Below are 18,580 nucleotides of genomic sequence, written 5' to 3'. Positions count from 1 at the left end.
GAAAACAGCCCCAGCCTGTTCAGCCTCTCCCTATAGCTCAAATCCTCCAACCCTGGTAACCCTTGTAAATCTGTTCTGAACCCTGTCAAGTTTCACAACAGGAAAATAATGAACCTGCCTTTCAAGTCTAGTTGCCAGCTCCCCAGGATGTGAGACTTAAGCTAGAAGGCATGGACAGGAACGTGAGCTGGCATTTATATAGCACCTTTTGTGACCACTGGCCATCCGGCGAAGTATTTTATAAAACGTGGTTACTGTTGTCAGATAGGAAACATAGCAGCCAATGTTCACACAGCAAGTTCACACACACATCAACAGGATAATGACCATCCACCTTGTGATCCTGACTGAAGGATAAACATTGGCCAGATCTCTGAGGGGTCCTCCCTGCTCTATGTCCAACTAGACGCTCTGGGATCTTTCATATCTGCCCGAGCAAGTTGAGAAATTGTAACATTTAAACAAAATGGTGTGTTTCTTCACCTTGAATATTTTTATTAATTGATTGTGAAGGTATGGGAGGTGAAGGAGAGAAACGGTTGGTGTAACCCAGGAGGGGGTTGTGGTGGTTGGGAGATCCATGTGAAAATGCATCCAGTCAGAATCGGCAACGCTGACCATCCACAAATTTACTGGGGATTCTGGAGGATCCTCACATTTGGCACAAATGTCACGGGGAGGGGGAGTCCCTCCTCAATTACAGCAGAGAGGGAAAACCAGTGAGGAATTGGGTCATCTGCCAGCGTCCCCTCGATTCCCACGCTGTCCACCAGCCCGGTCAGCTTCAGATTTCTGAAAACACGACAGTTTCCTTTTGCAGTCTGTGAGGCGGAAAGAGAATGGATCCGTTCACTTCTCTGATGAGTCATTGCCGGGGTTTTTAAGAACAACTTAGTGAGGAAAGCCCCCGAAATGTGTCCTTTATAAACCGGGTGCACCATTAAAACAAGGCGAGCCACAGCACAGAGAAGATGACTTTGTACATACAGAGTCAAGCGATGAGCAGAGAGCATTTTTGAAAACTTTGTTTAATGTACTGAGAAGCCATTGACTCGAACATTTAGCGAAATTGATTTTCCTGACATTGATGAACTCCCTTTATTTTGCCCCTGTATTAATTACTTTTTACAAATTAATTTAGCAGCTGTAAAACTGGAGAGCTGTGCCGAATGTCCCTGCAATGTTTAACTCTTTGATCTCCACCCCCTTCCCATCCCTGCCCTACACACTCCACACCCCCAGGGGAGACATCGACACTCCATGACTATGCAGCAACCACGATGAATGAATTCCTGGGGATGTTTGGCTATGATGATCAGAACGTCAGGGATGAACTGGCCAAGAAGATCAGTTTTGACAAGTTGAACGCCACTACCTCAGAGACCTACCCAGCGGCCTCCCCGGGCGAGGACAGCTTAGCTCGGAGGGTGCGCATTTCCAAATACGAGGAATACATCCGGAAACTTAAGGCGGGGGAGCATTTGCCTAGGCTGCTCCCGCTTCCCAAAGCTGAGGATTCGAGCTCCCGGACACTCGGAGGAAAGGACCCAAACCCAGCCGGAGGCCCGTTCTCTGGGCAGGAAGCCCCCGTTCGCCACGATGCCAAGCCCACTGCCCCTGCTGCCCCTCCCAGCTCCTCGGCTCACGGCCTTCTCTCCCGCGCTTCCAAATACGACTACTTCATCCAGAAGCTGAAGATCGGCGAGAGCATCCGGCCCCAAAACGGCAACAGCTACAAGAGGCCGTCGAAGTACGACCTAGAAAATGTGAAGTACCTGCACCTCTTCAAGCCGGGCGAGGGTGACCCGGACATGGGGGGTGCCATCGCCTTCAAAACTGGAAAGGTGGGCCGTCCGTCCAAGTATGACATCAAAAACATCCAGAAGTTGGCCATGGCGAAGGCCCCCACCAACCCTGGCATTGCCCCCCTGTCCAGCAGCCCGTGTGCCCTGACCGTGAGCACCGAGTCGCCCACCTCCGCCAGTTTCGGCAGCACCGACCTCCTGAAATCCAGCTTCTCCAAGACCGACTCCATCACCACCGGAACTGTCTCCACCGTCAAGTAAGATTTATTCTTTGCCCATTCATTCACCAGATCCGGTCGGTTCTGAGATGGAGCCAGATGTGGTTTTCTGGGCTAGATGCATCAAAGGGAGAAAGCAGGAACAGGGGATGGAGCTGGGTGATCAGCAATGGTTGTGTTGGATGGGGGGATAGCAGGATTGATGGGCCAAATGGCCTACTCCTGCCCCAAAGTTGCTGTGTTTCAAAGTCTGGGTGTTACTGAGCGCTGTTGTAATTCCAATCAGATGATTTTGGTTGGGGTTTAACCCAGAGATTTACCACTGTCTCCGTTCCTCAGAGAGAATGTGGAACAGTCTGTCACCTCAAACAGACAAAGACAATCACAGAGATAGACCTAAATGAAAATGAGACCACCTCATGAGGGAGAAGGGAATCAGAGGGTGAGGTGGTGCTATAACAGCGTAGGCCATTCAGCCCATCCAGTGTGTGCTGCCACTCATGATGATCATTGCCATCCCAATTGCAGTATCAGTCGCGTCATTCCCACCCACAGCCAGGCCTTAGTCAAGGGAGAGCTGGGTAGTACCGGTAATGTCACTGGATTAGTAATCCAGAGACCCAGGCCAATGTTCTGGGGTTTCGAGTTCAAATTCTACCTGGGCAAAATTTTATTGCAAATAAAATGGATATTGAAAAGCTGTCCTAATGGTAACCACTGTCATTAAAAAAAATCCCAATAGTTCACTACAGGCTGTTAGAGAGGGAAATCTGCTCTCCTCACCTGGTCAGACCTACAATATCACTCTTAATTACCCTTTGGGCAATTAGGGATGGCCAGTAAATGTTGACCCAGTCAACAATGCTCATAGATTCTCATGAATGATTACAACAAAAGGACCTATCCCTGTCTTAAAAGTACTCAATGACTGGCACCCACTGCTGTCTGTGAAAGAGTTCTCCAAAGACTCAAGACCTTCGCCCCCTGGACTCCCATCGAACCTATTGAGACCTAGTTCTTCTAGTCTCCCTCCACAAGGGGACACATTGTCTGGGCCTCATTCAGCAGTGGGAGCAGGCTCAGTGTGGGCTGACTAGGCCTGAACACATCCATTTTATCAAAATATAATGAAATTCCTTTAAATTCTTATGGGAAAAGGTGCCAGGTAACCTAGAGACGGCAATTAGAGATCAGAACAGACAAATAACTGTGGTGGGCAGTCTTTTGTCCAATACTTTGGTGAAGGTGATAAACCCAATTAAGTTAAAACATCATTAAGATAATGGACAGGGGGAATGTCATGTGAACACATCAGTGCTCACCAGTTAATGGGGCCAGTAGGATATTCAAAGCTTCAGTGTGTCTTGAGCCCAGCCTGTCAGATATGACTTCACTGCAGAAAAGTGACATAAACAGCAAGGATAGTAAATAACGGTGCACCCTAATAAATTGTAGAGCATCAGCGTGTATGCGTCACTGTGAAAAATAATTCCAATCACATTGTATTCAAAATGAATGAGCCTATTATGTTGAAAATTGGTTTTCATCTCAAAGCACAGGGTCCATTTTATTTTGAGCTAGTAAAATGTTCTCTGATTACATTAATAATGATTTTAACCTTTACAGATCCACACAGGCAGGCAACTGATCACTCTGACTGGCTAGAGATGTCAGTGTGCTTCTATGCTCGGGTGCAGCACCGGTTAACGTGTTTGTGTAGCATTTCTTTTGATTGTTCCGTTAGCACAGGAGTTTGAAATAAATAGACTGACAAATGGGAACGAAATAGCGCACACTGTAACTTTATGGTGAATCCCAAGAGTAAATGGAAGCAGTTTGGATGAAACAGAAAGTTTAAACGTGTGTATCTGCATGTCTGCGTGTTTGTGTACGTCTGTGTGTTTGTGTACGTCTGTGTGTTTGTGTACGTCTGTGTTTGCGTACGTCTGTGTGTTTGCGTATATCAGTGTGTTTGCATATGAATATTGCACGTGTGTGCACGTGTTTGCATATGTGTCTCCGAGCATGACTCTGTGTGTGTGTTTACATGTCTGTGTGTTTATGTGTGTGTGTTGCATGTGTGAGTTTGCATGCACTTGTATTTGGGTGTGTGTGTTTATATGTTTATGTGTGTGTTTGCATGTGTCTGTGTGTATGTGTGTGGGCCTGTGCCTGTGTGAGTGCATGTCTGTGTCTGTGGTGTGTGTGTGAGAGAGAGAGATTGAGATGAACCATTGAGTAGCCTTTGAGCTGGAGCAGATGATAAGGATGACGTTCTATCGCACCGAAGATCAGTGTCAGATGGTGACAAGCAACTTCCTGATAGAGACTCTCAATCTTCCACCTTCAGGCAGGATTCAGAACGAGACTGAGTCCATGAGTTACACAGTCACTTTCTCAAATGCTCTTACACTCAAATGATATTTTTAAAAAAAGGCATTGCTCAGTCTGAATCGGACTCAGTGACCAGTCTCAGGGAGCTACAGAACCCAGCATTACCAACTTCAGGCAGAAACCTTGTATTTCTGTACAGTTTGTGAAGTGCAGCCCTTGTTGTAAGGTGGGAAATTCCAGCACAAACAGCCCACATTCTGTGTCTTGACCAAAGTAACAAAGAGGCCGTAGCTGACTGCTCTCTTTTGCCTCCCCTGAGGGGATGAACAATCCTCTCCCCTTCTGCCCCTACCCCAGCAGCAGATCACCCTGAACCCATTGACCCCTACTTCCCTCAACCAAAGCAGGATGTCTGTGGATTATTGACGCTCCTTCCATTTGACACCTCCCTTCTAGGTCTTTCCGTGGACATCTCCATGTCAACCAGGCCCAGTCATTAAAGTCCACACAAACTGGCCACTGCGTACGAACCCGCAATCTCTGCCCAGGAGAACAAAAACTCCCCTGATTGGTTTTAATCAATCAGACAACCAGTTTAGTCAACAAAAGAACAACATTAATCAACTACCTACCCTGATATAGCGCCTATGGCATAATGCCCCAAAGGTGTTTCACAGCAGTGTTATAAAACAAAACATGACGTCAACTCACATAACGAGATATCCGCTCTGGGATCAGAAGCTCAGTCCAAGATACTGGTTTGGAACAGCCTCATACATGGGGAGAGAGAGCTGGGGAGATGAGGAGAAATACACCTGAAGGCACCGCCCCCACTGGGGGCTCAATTCAAACTGGATCTGGAGAAGATTCAGAAACGGAGGAGATTCCTGAGATAGGGAGGGGGGAGGGTGGGCTGGGACTGTGGAGGGCTTTGAAAATCAAGGAGGAAAGCTTTCGAGTTAAGCCAGCACCTTCCTGGGAAAGAGTGTAGGTCAGTGAGCTCACGGTTGATGGTGTGAATGTGATTTCCTGTAAGTTCAGAGGGTGACAGCGGAATTTTTTGATGACTTCACATTTGTGGAGGGGGCTTGTCTGGTTGGAGGTGGGGGGTGGGGTGCAGAATATGGCTGAGCACACCAGGAGTGCTTTGGAAACATTGAGCTTATGGATAATGACAGCTTAAAGGAGGATTTCACCAGCAGGTGAACTGAGCCAGGGGTGGAGTTGGGAAATGTTACTGAGAAGGAAATAGGTCATCGTAGTGTTGGCCTGGGTACATAGCAGGAACGTGATCCCTGGGCCAGGGATGATGCCAAGATTGTACAGAGACTGACTGAGAGTCAGACTGTTGCCAGGGAGAAGGATGGAGTCGGTTGCTATAGGAATGGTGTTTGGAGAAGTGACCAAAAACAGTGACTTCCGTCTTCCCAGGATTCGGTAGGAGGAGATTTCTGTTCATCTAGAACTGAATGTTGGATAATTTCACAACAGCAGAGGGGCGGAGAGGGGCATAATTACAGACAATGCTGGAGATGCTCAGCAGGCCTGGCACTATCTGAAGATAGAGAAACAGAGTTAATGCTTTAAGTCTGGTCTGACACTTCTTCAGATTTGTAAAGAGAGAGTAAAGCTGGCACTCGTGCTGGGAGTACATACATGTGAATGAATAAAAGTGAATTCAGGGTCGCTGGTCACTCCAGGCCCTTCAGCAGATGAGGAACTGACACTTTTCTGAGAAATGAAGGAATCACTGATTCCCAGAAAAGAAGGAGTGAGGGTAGTGCAGTAAAGAACTTGCTGTGCCTCAGTACACGTGACAATAAATTCAATTCAAGCATGGCAAGAAAACAGGTCATCCGCTATCTGAGGAACAGGAGAATTGATGTTTCGGGCATAAGCCCTTCATCAGGACTGAGGCTTGTCGGCTGGGGGGCTGAGCGATAAATGGGAGAGGGGGTGGGGTAGGGGGGAAGGTAGATGTGAATGCGAGAGGTAGATGAAGGTGAGGGAGAAGGTGAGAGATCGGAGAGAAGGATGGAGCGGATAGATGAGAAAGATGATGGACAGGTCAAGCGGGTAGTGCCTAGTTGGAGGCTTGGGACTGGGATAACGTGAGGGGAGGGAAATGAAGAAACTGGTGAAATCCACATTGATCCCGTGTGGTGCCAAGGTGGGATATGAGGTGTTTTTCCTCCAGGTGTTGGGTAGTAAGGTTTTTCTGATGAAGGGCTTATGCCCAAAATGTCAATTCTCCTGTTCCTTGGCTGCTGCCTGACCAGCTGTGCTTTTCCAGCACCGCACTCTCAACTCTGATCTCCAGCACCTGTAGTCCTCACTTTCTCCTAGGAAACAGGTCGCCCGCTCTCATCAAAGGAGATGTCACAGTGATTATATTTGTTGGAATTATGGACATGACAATGTGATACTGGAGTTTACAATACTTTGTAGAAAGAATGGCCTGGCAACTGTCAGTTTGGGAGTGTCCCTGCAGCTGTCAGTCACTGAATAGGACAGTCAGTAAACACTCCCAGAGTTGGAAAGCTGTGATTGGATCACCCTGGTTTGTGCAGCAGGATCCTGGGCCAGGGGCAACTTGACTGCAAGGTGGGGCTCCGGGTTGGCAGCTTCCAATTCAGCGTGGGGCTATTGTACCATGTGTTCACCGTGACATCATCCACATGGCCCGTTCTGTCGACACATTCTATCCAGCATTCTATATGATACATTGTATCTGATACAGTCTAGAAGGCACACTGCATATGATGCATTCTATATGACACATTCTATGTAGCTCATATTATATAGTACACTCAATGCAACTCATTATATATGTTGTACTCTATATGTTTCATTCTATATGATGCAATCTTTAGGACACATTTCACGTGATTAACTCTATATGAATGTTGTACATTATGGACTCTATGTGATGCATCCTATAATGGCACATTCTATGCAGCACACCTCCATATGGGTGTTTAATCTTCACGTTTCTGATGGAGGAGGTAATACTTGCCTCCTGTGTCTGCTGGACATCTGAGAGTCCTGTGAGGGTTGTTCAGCTTTGGGGAGACTGGGCAGTGAGCAGAGAGGTCTATTGGGATCTCAGTGACAGCTCAAATAATCTCTGAAACAGTGCTTTAACTTTCCTGTCATTTGTTGTCTTAATGAGGTCCCTCTGACTGAAAAGGTGTCATACACTTACTGACTTTCAGCTTAAAGTCAAACGCGAGAGTTGTTAACTTTGTTTTAATCTCTCCCACAGCCGCCTTTCCAAAACTGAAACTTCATTGGATGACTCTGCGGGGTACGTAATTTGTGATCCTTACTGAGCTCACACTTAAGCTCTGCAGCTTTAACCATGATCAGTTCAGGAAGTGGGTCCTCCCATCGCTCAGCCATTGCTCATGACCTTCTCGAGCACTGCTCCATTACTGTAATTGCAATTTATGGTTGTGGCAATACGGCTACGAAAAATTATTGTAATGAGTTTAACTCCTCTGGCATTGACCGTCAATTCCAGCTGGAAGAATTTGCCAGCGTTTTTATTTTACTCACAATTCCAGCAATACTTTAACCTGAAAGATGGGAATTTTCAGCTATGTGTCTGAGAGACTCAGCAGATCCTGTCCATTCAGTTTACACACTCCAGATTCACTTTTGTTCATATCTGCACGTAGATTGAAATAAATATATTGGCTCAGAATTTTAAGGAGACACTACATTATCAAATACACTTTCCCTTTCAATTTAAGATAATTATTGATGTGCCATGGAAAAAGAGGGTGTGGAGGTGCCAGTGTTGGACTGGGACGGGCAAAGTCAGAAGTCACACGACACCAGGTTATAGTCCACTAGGTTTAGTTACAATCACAAGCTTTCGAAGCACGGCTCCGTCATTAGGTAACTTCACCTGACGAAGGGACAGTGCTCCGAAAGCTTGTGATTTCAAATAAATCTGAATGACTATAACCTGGTGTCATGTGACTTCTGACTCAGGCAATCCAGTTTGACCTTTCTGCTCTGACACATGTTGGTCCTTATCATTGGGGTTAAGAATGACACTTGGAGCCAAGTGCCAGTGAATTAACAATGAAGGATGGAACACAAAACCCAACCAGCTGCTTCCTGTGAAAACCAAACCCAAGGGAGCAATTCAATTGCAGAGGATGCTCAATGGAGTCTCGTGTTAAAGTTCGTCGACCATTTGGGTCAACCTAGCCCGGGAATAGCAGCTGGCCAGGAAAGAGACAGGAACAGCAAAGTATCTCCAAGTGTATTTGTAAAAGGTTCAACTTTGTTCATTATTTTCTCTGCAGAAGGCTGCCCAGTTCGGCTGCAGTAAACCGGTAAGAGTACGATTGTGCTGTGTCAATTCGGAGAGAGAGTGTGTGCTGGTGGGGAGTGGGAGCTGTTGGATGGTGGTGGGGGTGTGCTGGTGGNNNTGGACGGTGGGAGGGAGTGTGTTGGTGGGGGGGTGATCTGTTGGACGGTGAGAGAGCTGTTGGACGGTGTGAGGGGAGTGTGCCTATTGCGGGGTGGGAGAGCTGTTGGATGGTGGGAGAGAACTAAGTACAAAGGCCTTCACTCACCTTGTGGATTCGGGGTGGGGGGGGGGAGGGGGAGGCTGGAGCTGAACCTCTTTCAGGTCATGGTTGTGTCTGAGCAACAGATCGAGTTCCAAAGTTTGGGGTGTGCTAATACAGGTGCATTTTGCCATTCTATTCATGAGCTGGAAAAACCCGCATTAAAAAAAAGGATTTGCATTTCTATAGAGCCTTGCACATCCTCAGAGTGTCTTGAAGCATTTTGCAGCCAGTTGAGTATTTCCAAGAGCTGGTCCTTGTGCTTTGACGAGAAAGTCAGCTACTAACAGTCATCCAGCAAGATCAGATCATAAACCTATGGGATTCAGGAGCAGAATTAGACCATCTAGACCACTGGGTCTGTTCTGCCATTCCATCATGGCTGATATGTTACTCAAGCCCTACCTTCTCCCCATAACCCCCAATCCCCTTACTCATCAAGAACCCATCTATCTCTGTCTTAAATACACTCAATGACTTGGCCTCCACAGATTTCCCCCATTCTGGCTGAAGAAATACCTCCTCATCTCAGTTCTAAAGGGTCGTTCCTTCACTCAGACTTGGCCTTGTGTCCTCGTCTCTCCTAGTAGTGGAAACATCTTCATCATGTCTGCACTGTCCAGGCCTCTCAGTATTCTGTCAGCAGATTGCAAACTGAAGAGCCAGGTGCCTGGGTAGGAATGAGCCACAAATCTTCTCAAAAATCGCTGAGTCAAGTTCCGTTCCAGTGCTTGGTCTTGACACTGCAGAGGTGATTGGCCCCTGAAGCAGGAAGGTGGGGGTTGGGTGGGGACTGATCCCTGGCCTCTCCCAGAACATTTCAGGCGTGGTACCACTCCTGACTCACCCCCCTCCTCAAGCACCTTGTCCAACTAGAGATAACAGTCAGTTCTGGACGACCCCTGGTTCTGATGGTGTGCACTCAGGTATGGTTGGGGGTTTCAGGATGTGAAGGTGTTCAGGGATCATTGGGGCACTGAATTATTGAATGTATTGAAAAGAGAATTTTCAAAAACCCAAAAGAACTGCAGATCTGTGGAGAGTGAAACAGAGTTAACGTTTCAGGTCTGGTGACCCTTCCTCAGTTCTGAAGGGGTCACCAGACCCAAAATGTTAGCTCTGATTTCTTTCTACAGAGGCTGCCAGGCCTGCTGAGCTTTTCCAGCAATTTCTGTTTTTGTTTCACTTTTAAACATTGTCATTGAAAAAGCTACATCACCACATGAAGCAGAATTGAGACATGTCGACATCAGAATGCAGAAAATCAATATAAGAATCAGGTTTTAATTGATGTCCTGCGCCAACATTGGGATTTTGTCCTGCAATTTCACATCTGTGTGATAAAATATCAGTTACACACCTGCAATGCCACACACCCATTTATTCTTCATGTTGACTCATTCATTCAGTTTCCTCCCTGAAACAATTCCAGATATTTTACACATTCACCATCTGTGTGTATGGGAATCATCCCAAGATATGTGAACTGCCGTTGGATAATATTGAGTCTTAATAAAAGGATGCATCCAAATATACCAAGGGAGCCTTCAATTCATCATGAAGCTACCTTGTTTAGAATTCACCTTTGGCTCCCAGTCATTCAGTCTGTAATTGGTTCTAATTTTAGATGAAGAGAGACATTGAAGGGTTAAAATCTGTCATGAATTGTTCTCATAATCTTTCTGCTTTAAATCCATAATGGAGGTGAAGTTTCAATAGTTAGACACTTATGCATCCAGAAACTGTCACATGTGAGTCTCAGACAGAAAGACAGACCATGAAATGAGCATTGACTCTCAGAGTCATCCTGTCAGTTTATATTTTTTGTTGAAATATGAAACTTATTGAAATCAAACCTTCCTTTTCCTTTATTTTCAAAAACACAGGAACGGACTCTCATCAGAGAAGCCAGGTGCCATTACTGATGATGCGAATATTTACCAGAAGTACATTGCCAGGTATGCAAATTTTATATTAAATAAAAATATGTTTTCTTTTGAAGCAAACACAGCCGGGCTTTTATTGTTGACTGTTGGCTGCATTTCAAAGTCATTTGGTAATTTGCAAAACATACCATTTGGCATATTTTGAGTGGAGGCTTTCACAGAATGGCAGACTGGTTCTTAAATAATATTCAAGACATTGTCCCTTTAACTGCTGTGTGCAACTGAACATGGTGCCTTGGGAGAACACTGCCGACAGTGGAGGCTGGTCCATAGCACAGACTAGTCCTCACACCTCCTCATCTCGAGTAAGGACTGTGCGTCAGAGATACAGGTACCACACGTAAACCCAGAGCCACACGGAGCATCGAGCTCCCGCTGACTCTGAGGAGAAACCTTTTTCACCCACAGGCTGTTGGGAATCTGGGATGGGAGCTGAAATGGGACACCTCCCATCCTTTAAAAAGTACTTGGACAAACACTCATACTATTGTAACATTCAAGGCGATGGGCCCAGTGCAGGAAAGCAGGACGAGAGCAGGTCCGGTATATTTTTGCCAGTATAGACTTGATGTGCTGAAGGACCTCTTCTGTGTTGTTAGTTCTATGACTTAACTGAGGAGAAGATAAATAATTCAAACAATCAATTACATACCAAATATTTGAACTAGAAGGCACTTGTAATCAATGGTGTTTGTATGCCCACTGCTCCCCAAACTAACCATCTCTGAGCACCAAGAGGAGCTGAGCTCAAGTGATTTTTGGGTGAAATCTGCAGAGATCTAAATTTGAACCAGTGCAGTATTGTTGGGAGATGTCTACCTGTGCTTCAAATGTAGGGACTTATTTTAATTCTTGCAAAATAGGATGCAACAAGCAACATCAATTATCCATTGAGCACCTCCCCTGATTTTGTTTTGTTTCTCTATTGCCCCAAGTTAACAGCGTTCCTCTGAAGTGTCACATGACATGTCCCATTTCCCCTTCTGTGAAGTCTGAGGATCACAGCTCTCTAGAAACTTCTTCCTCAAAGACAGTGGGAGCAGAGTTTTTGAGTTTTGTTAAGGTAGAGGCGATAGAGGTTTGAAGTACAAGGGAATGAAATATCAGGAGGAGGCGGCAACATAGAGTAATCAGATCTGCTTTGATGGTTGGACATGGCTGAGCGGGTGCCAAGTGGCTAATCCTGCTCCTTACTCAAATGTATCAGATGTGTTTCCTCCTTATGTCTGCTGGCTCCAAAGCCCAAGAGAGCATGTGGCTTGAGAATGAACCCCATCTCCATTTTACAGCAATTGATTATTTCATATTCTGCTGAAAGTGAACACATCCATCCATTACAGCCTCCTTGGCTCCAGATGAACCTTTCATGGTATCCCAGGATCTTGCAGGTATTTGTTGGATTTTGTCCCTGTCAGTGAGGACCAACTATTCTTTATTTCAGTTTAGAATCAGGGGAACAACAACGCCTGAAATTGTTTCCTTTCCTTCCTGCTCTGATCCAGTCATCATTGCTCCACTGATTCGGAATCAAAACCCTCAGGTGGCTGCATTGGCCATCCTGGGACTTGTATGGATTGGATGAGTTTAATGATCTCATTCCACCCCAGAATCTCTCCATGTCTAAAGTTTATTTGAATTCAAACTGTTGAGGGTGACAGAGGTGGCTGATATAAATACTAGTGTGATGAGAGACTGAGCAGGTCAAGCCTTTATCCTGTAGAAGGATGAGAGGTGATCTTTTTGAAGGTTATAAGATCCTGAGAGGATTTGACAGAATGCACGCTGAAAGGATGTTTCCCCCTCATTGGGGAATCTGGAGTTAGAGTCACAGAGTCGATCAATGTGGAAACAGATCCTTCGGTCCAACCAGTCCATGCCGACCAGATATCCCAAATTAATCTTGGCCCATTTTCCAGCATTTGACCCATATCCCTCCAAACATTTCCTTTCATGATTGTATCTAAATGTACTTTAAACATTTTTTGTGTACCTGCATCCATCACTTCCTCTGGCAGTACATTCCACACACTAACCACTCTCTGTGTAAAAAAGGTTGCCCCTCATGTTCTTTTTAAAATCTCTCTCCTCTCACCTTCAACATATGCCCCCCTACCTTATCTATGCCCTTTATGATTTTATAAAACTTAATAAGGTCACTGCTCAACCTCCCAAGTTCCAGGTAAAAATGTCCCAGTCTTTCCAGTCTATTTTTATGTTTCAAACCCTCCATTCCTGGCAACATTCTGGTCAATCTTTTCTGAACCCTCTCCAGCTTAATAATATCCTTCCTGTAACAGGGAGACCAGAATTGCCCACAATACTCCAAAAGTGACCTCACCAGCGTCCTGTACAACCTCAACATGACATCCCAACTGCTATTCTCAAAGGGCTCAGCAATGAAGGCAAGTCTGCTAAACACCTTCTTCACCACCCTGTCTACCTCTGACACAAATTTCAAAGAATTATGTACCTGAACCCCTAGGACACTCTGTTCTACAACATTACCCAGGGCCCTACCATTTACTGTATAAGCCTTGCGCTTGTTTGTTTTACCAAAATGCAATACCTCACATTTATCCACATTAAACTCCATCTGCCAACCCTCAGCCCTTGAACCAATTGATCAAGTTCTCTTTGCGATCTTGTCCACTATTCCACTGATTAAGGGACACAGTTTCAAAATAATGAGTCCTCCTAGTTATGACTGAAATGGGGGTAATACTGTTCTCTGAGAGGATTGTTAGTCTTTGGCAGTTTCTTCACCGGTGGTCAGTAAAGGCTGGGTCATTGAATATATTCAAGACTGAGTTAGGTTTCCAGTCAAGTGTTTTGGGAAGGACAAACAGGAAGGTGGAGTTAAGGCCACAATCAGATCAACTATGATCCTATAGGATGGTGCATCAGGCTTGACGGGCTGAATGGCCTTCTCTTATTCCTAATTCTTAAATTCTTGCCTGAAGGGGGGGGGGGGGAGCATGCGAACTTTAATCTGTACGTCCTCACCAGTTTAAAGCAATGAAAAGATCTGGTTTCACAATTGAAGGAATTGCATCAGGCACAGGATTGATGGTGTGATGGGAGCCACTGCTTATGCTGGCACATTGGTACTTTTAGGTCATTTTTATCAACATTACTGTTAGGAATGTGAACTGTCAGAACAGGATTTCAGTGCCGTTAGGATAAGATGCCATTGTTGATGTCAGAATGTCAATATTTAGTCCTGCTGTGGTACTTGAACAAAACCAGAATCCAGAGGATGGCAAAGATCTGAGATGGCAGCTCAGTGACACTGTCACTGATGGAGCCAACCACAGGCTCAGGCCTCAGGCAGGTATGGGTTCAAATCCCACCACAACAGTTGGTGAAATTTAAATTTAAATCATCATTTATGACGCTTGTTGCTAAAAGTCCATCTGGTTCACTAATGTCCTTCAGGGAAGGAAATCAACTGACTTTATCCAGTCTGGCTTACATGTGACTCCAGTCCTGCAACAATGTGGTTGACTCCTAACTACCCTTTAAAGTGGCTGAGCAAGTCACTCAGGGCAGTTGGGGATGGTCAACAAATGTTGGCCTTGCATGAAGAAATAGAGACTAGACTGTAGCTTACCCACTCTGTAACTGATGAACATGGGAAGCCTGAAGCACTATGAGAGCAGTAAAGCTAATCCCTAACTTTACTGAAATGGAACAGTTACAAAGCCCCATAAGAGTCCACACACCTATAAAGTGCAGGTGTTAAAAACAAAGTTAAAAATCACATATCACCAGGTTATAGTCCGGCAGGTTTATTTGGAAGCACTAGCTTTTGGAACCATGAAGGAGCAGCGCTCCGAAAGCTAGTGCTTCCAAATAGACCTGTTGGACTATAACCTGGTGTGTGATTTTTAACTTTGTCCACCCCAGTCCAACACCGGCTCCTACAAATTGTGTTTAAAACAAACAACCTTGGAAATGAGCTTTGAGATTCTTTATTTTCTTATGGAGGGAAAAAAAGAGGCTGTAAAGTGGTGTTAGGCTCCATTACAGCCAGTGTGGATATGATGGGCTGAATGGCCTCTTTCTGTATGTATATTTCCTATGGAGCAGACAATTTGGCTCCTTGAGTGTACTCTGCTGTTCAATAAGGGGTTGAGTTATGAGGAAAACTTATACAAATTTGGCCCTTTTTCTTTGGAATTTAGAAAGTTTATGGAGTGATCTATTTGAAATATTCAAGATATTAGCAGGAAAAGACAGGGTAGATAAAGATAAACTATTTTCATTGGTTGGGACCAGGAGCATAGTCTGAGAATTAGGGCCAGACTGTTCAGGAGAGATGTTAGGAAGCACTTCTACACACACAGAGGATGGGAGAGGCTTGGGAGCCTGTTCCACAAACAGTGGTGGATACTGGACAATCTTGCTAATTTTAAATCTGAGATAGATACATTTTTGTTAAGCTAAGGTATTAAGGGATATGGGCCAAAGGCAGACATATGGAGTTAGGCCACAGATTAGCCCGCACAGATCTCACTGGGTGGTCAAAGTCAGAAGTCACATGACACCAGGTTATAGTCCAACATGTTTGTTTGAAATCACAATCTTTCAGAGCATTGCTCCTTCACGAGGTGAAGTCAGTTCCGACAAAGGAGCAGCGCTCCAAAAGCTTGTGATTTCAAACAAACCAGTTGGACTATAACCTGGTGTTGTGTCACTTCTAACTTTGTCTGCCCCAGTCCAACACTGGCACCTCCATGTCATCGCTGAATGGCGGAACAGGCTCAAGGGGCTGAATGGCCTACTCCTGTTCTAGGACCAGACCAATCTTTGATCTGAAAACCACTCCCCTGACCTATCCTCATAGCCCTTCTTCCCTCTGGTGTCTGAGTGAAACAAAAGGGTGGCAATGATGTTTATTGACAACTCTTTCCTTTGCGACAGGGTAAGGACAGAAAAGGTTGTTCCTCTGGATGGCCAAGTGGCACATCACATTCCCTATCAGATCAGCCTGTTGTATTTATTTCAGGGTTAGGACCTTGTGGAAAAAGGAGTGCATTCTCAATGCAAGTTTAGCTCAATATTTGCAACAAATAGAAATAGTAGCCTGTGAAAAATCCAGGAACAGATTCCATTTAGGCTGGAGATTTAATTAAGGAATTTTAATGAGGCCACCCTTGCATCTGCCAAGTGCTCTGTTTTGATATTTGCTCTACATAATGCATAAAATTTGTCTAAACATTTCTTTGCTGATGGTTGAACCAGTACAAGATAAGCTGAGATACTGTTTCAATTTCCTTAGTTAGAGCACTCAGAACAGGCTGCTGTTGGGATCGGATGCTGTATGACAATTAGACATCAGTCCTTGAAAAATTGCCCCGATTTAGTGAGGCATTTAGATTTCAGGAAGGGGTAAACATCCTCTCCCCCACCCTATCTGGAAGCTCAGTATTTTGACAGTAAGCTCACCTCTGTGTTTACTGAAACAGTTCTACATCATCCCATGAACTGTGGAGAGCTTTTTATCCACAGATATCAAAATGTCAGTATTGTAGTCATTTGAGATCTGTAGCAATCACTGTGTCATTACATCATTAATATTTAATTGTCAGCAAATATAATCAGACAATTAGACTGATGTGGTGGAGATGAAATTGTCCAGAGACCAATGCCATCGTAAAATGAGGACTGTGCTTCATGTGTTTTTTTTTCTTTAAAACCATTTAATGTGCCCAAAACGCAGAAGCTTTGGTATTCAATTAGCTAAATGAACTCTGCAGTGTAATCACTAAAAAGCAACCCGGGATAATCTCCGTTTTTAAAAAAAAATCTCTTAGTTAGCTTTTTCCTGTGGATTTTACTGCTTTGGCAGATGGTGCACTTGGCAGCGACAATTCAAATGTTTATTTGTATGTTTTTCATTATAATTGAGGGGGTTTCGACAGTCATCATTGTCAATATGTAATGAGTCTAAGAGTGCACTGAGAGTGCATTTCCACTCTTGGCTATCGTATAACATTCTGGCACAAAGCATGAAGAGAAGCTTCAATTTGATGGCAAAAATATCTAGTGTGAGGGATAAACAAGCATATGCTTTGCTAAAGTCCATTTAAAATATTCATTACATCAAGGTTAGAGGGCCCAGCACTAGTAATGAATACCACAATAACTCTGAGTGGGTTTTATTGTAACTTTAAACGTTCCAGTTTAAATTTAACTTCTTTAGGCTACTAGTTGGCTACGACAACGTCTGCTGGAAGACTCCCTCAATGTTTAGGAAAAGGGGAAGGCTTTGAATATTGATAGGCAGTGTATATTTAAGGATGTAGTATCAAGGATGCCTTGGTATCGCATGCTTGGAGCACTCTCGACCCAGGATGACAGAGATTCAGTGAGAGAGACACCAAAATTCAAGAGCCTTGAGGGAGTTGAGTTCTAGATTTTAAATACTTCGGAGATGGGACAGAACCAAAGGGCCCCTTGGCAATAGAGTGGGGAACATGTGCTGGTGCAAGGTGATGTCGACATCGCAATCCAGAAAGATGCCTCTAGGCTTCCTCATGCATTGGAATTTTCAAAGTGGTGAGGGCAGGCTGTCAGGATCCTACTCCATTCCAATTTGCAGTCTTTAAGGAAAATACAGATTAAGAGCAGATGTAGGCCATTCAGCCCCTCTAGCCTGCTTTGCCATTCAGTAAGATCCTGGCTAATCTGAATCGGGCCTCAGTTGGACATTCCTACCCGACTCATCACCCTTGTCTCCCATGTTTGTCAAAAATCCATCTACCTCTGCCTGAAAAATATTAAATGACTTGCTTCTTCTGGGTAAAACTGTTTCATCTTCCAAGAATCTATAGACTTGGGAACAGTTCCTACAGTTTGGAGGTTAGCTAATGTGACAATTTGGAGGATAGCTAACGTAACTCCTCTACTTGGAGAGAGAGGTCGAGATAAAACTGGGAATTATCGACCAGTTAGCCTGAGGAAATCTCTGGAGTACATTATAAAATAATTAATTGCAGAACACTTGAAAAGTGGTGGTGAGAATCAGACAGAGTCAGGATGGATTTATGAAAGGGACAAATATACCAAAATGTTTTGAGGATGTAATTTGAAGAGTTGATAAAGTGGAGCCAATGGTTATGGTTTATTTGGACTTTCAAAAGGTTTGCACCAAGTCCCACATAAAAGATTAACATCTAAAATGAAAGCTTTTGGGATTGGGGACAGTGCACTGACATGGATAGACAACTGGTAGCAAACAGGAAACAAAGTGTAGGGAATACACAGGTCTTTTTCTGAATAGCAGGCACTGAGAAGTAGGGTGCTAGGACAACAGCTATTCACAATAATATATTAATTTAGATGAGGGAATTAAATGTAATATCTCCAAGTTTATAGATGACACAAAGCTGGCTGGGAGGGTGAGTTGTGGGGAAGATGCAGAGATGCTTTAGTGTATTTTAGACAAGAGCTGAAAATGTGTTGCTGGAAAAGCGCAGCAGGTCAGGCAGCATCCAAGGAACAGGAGAATCGACGTTTCGGGCATAAGCCCTTATGCCCGAAACGTCGATTCTCCTGTTCCTTGGATGCTGCCTGACCTGCTGCGCTTTTCCAGCAACACATTTTCAGCTCTGATCTCCAGCATCTGCAGCCCTCACTTTCTCCTCGTGTATTTTAGAGAAGGTGAGTAAGTGGGCAAATGCATGGCA

At 44.7% G+C, this 18,580-nt stretch overlaps 1 protein-coding gene across 9 annotated transcripts in view; it reads left to right on the top strand.

Moving 5' to 3' along the window:
* Positions 1 to 18,580, top strand: part of casz1 (castor zinc finger 1) — a 385,070-nt gene that overhangs the window by 283,204 nt on the left and 83,286 nt on the right. For all 9 annotated transcript variants that reach the window (XM_043676251.1, XM_043676248.1, XM_043676247.1 and 6 more), the window contains exons 6-9: positions 1,243 to 2,062; positions 7,623 to 7,664; positions 8,677 to 8,706; positions 10,830 to 10,901. In XM_043676251.1, coding sequence (XP_043532186.1) covers positions 1,243 to 2,062; positions 7,623 to 7,664; positions 8,677 to 8,706; positions 10,830 to 10,901 — 964 coding nt within the window. The remainder of the gene's footprint in view (positions 1 to 1,242; positions 2,063 to 7,622; positions 7,665 to 8,676; positions 8,707 to 10,829; positions 10,902 to 18,580) is intronic.

This window comes from Chiloscyllium plagiosum, chromosome 34, assembly GCF_004010195.1.
Source record: "Chiloscyllium plagiosum isolate BGI_BamShark_2017 chromosome 34, ASM401019v2, whole genome shotgun sequence".
Taxonomy (NCBI): domain Eukaryota; kingdom Metazoa; phylum Chordata; class Chondrichthyes; order Orectolobiformes; family Hemiscylliidae; genus Chiloscyllium; species Chiloscyllium plagiosum.
The sequence above is the reverse complement of the archived record's forward strand: the minus strand, read 5'-3'. Positions and strand labels throughout refer to the sequence as shown.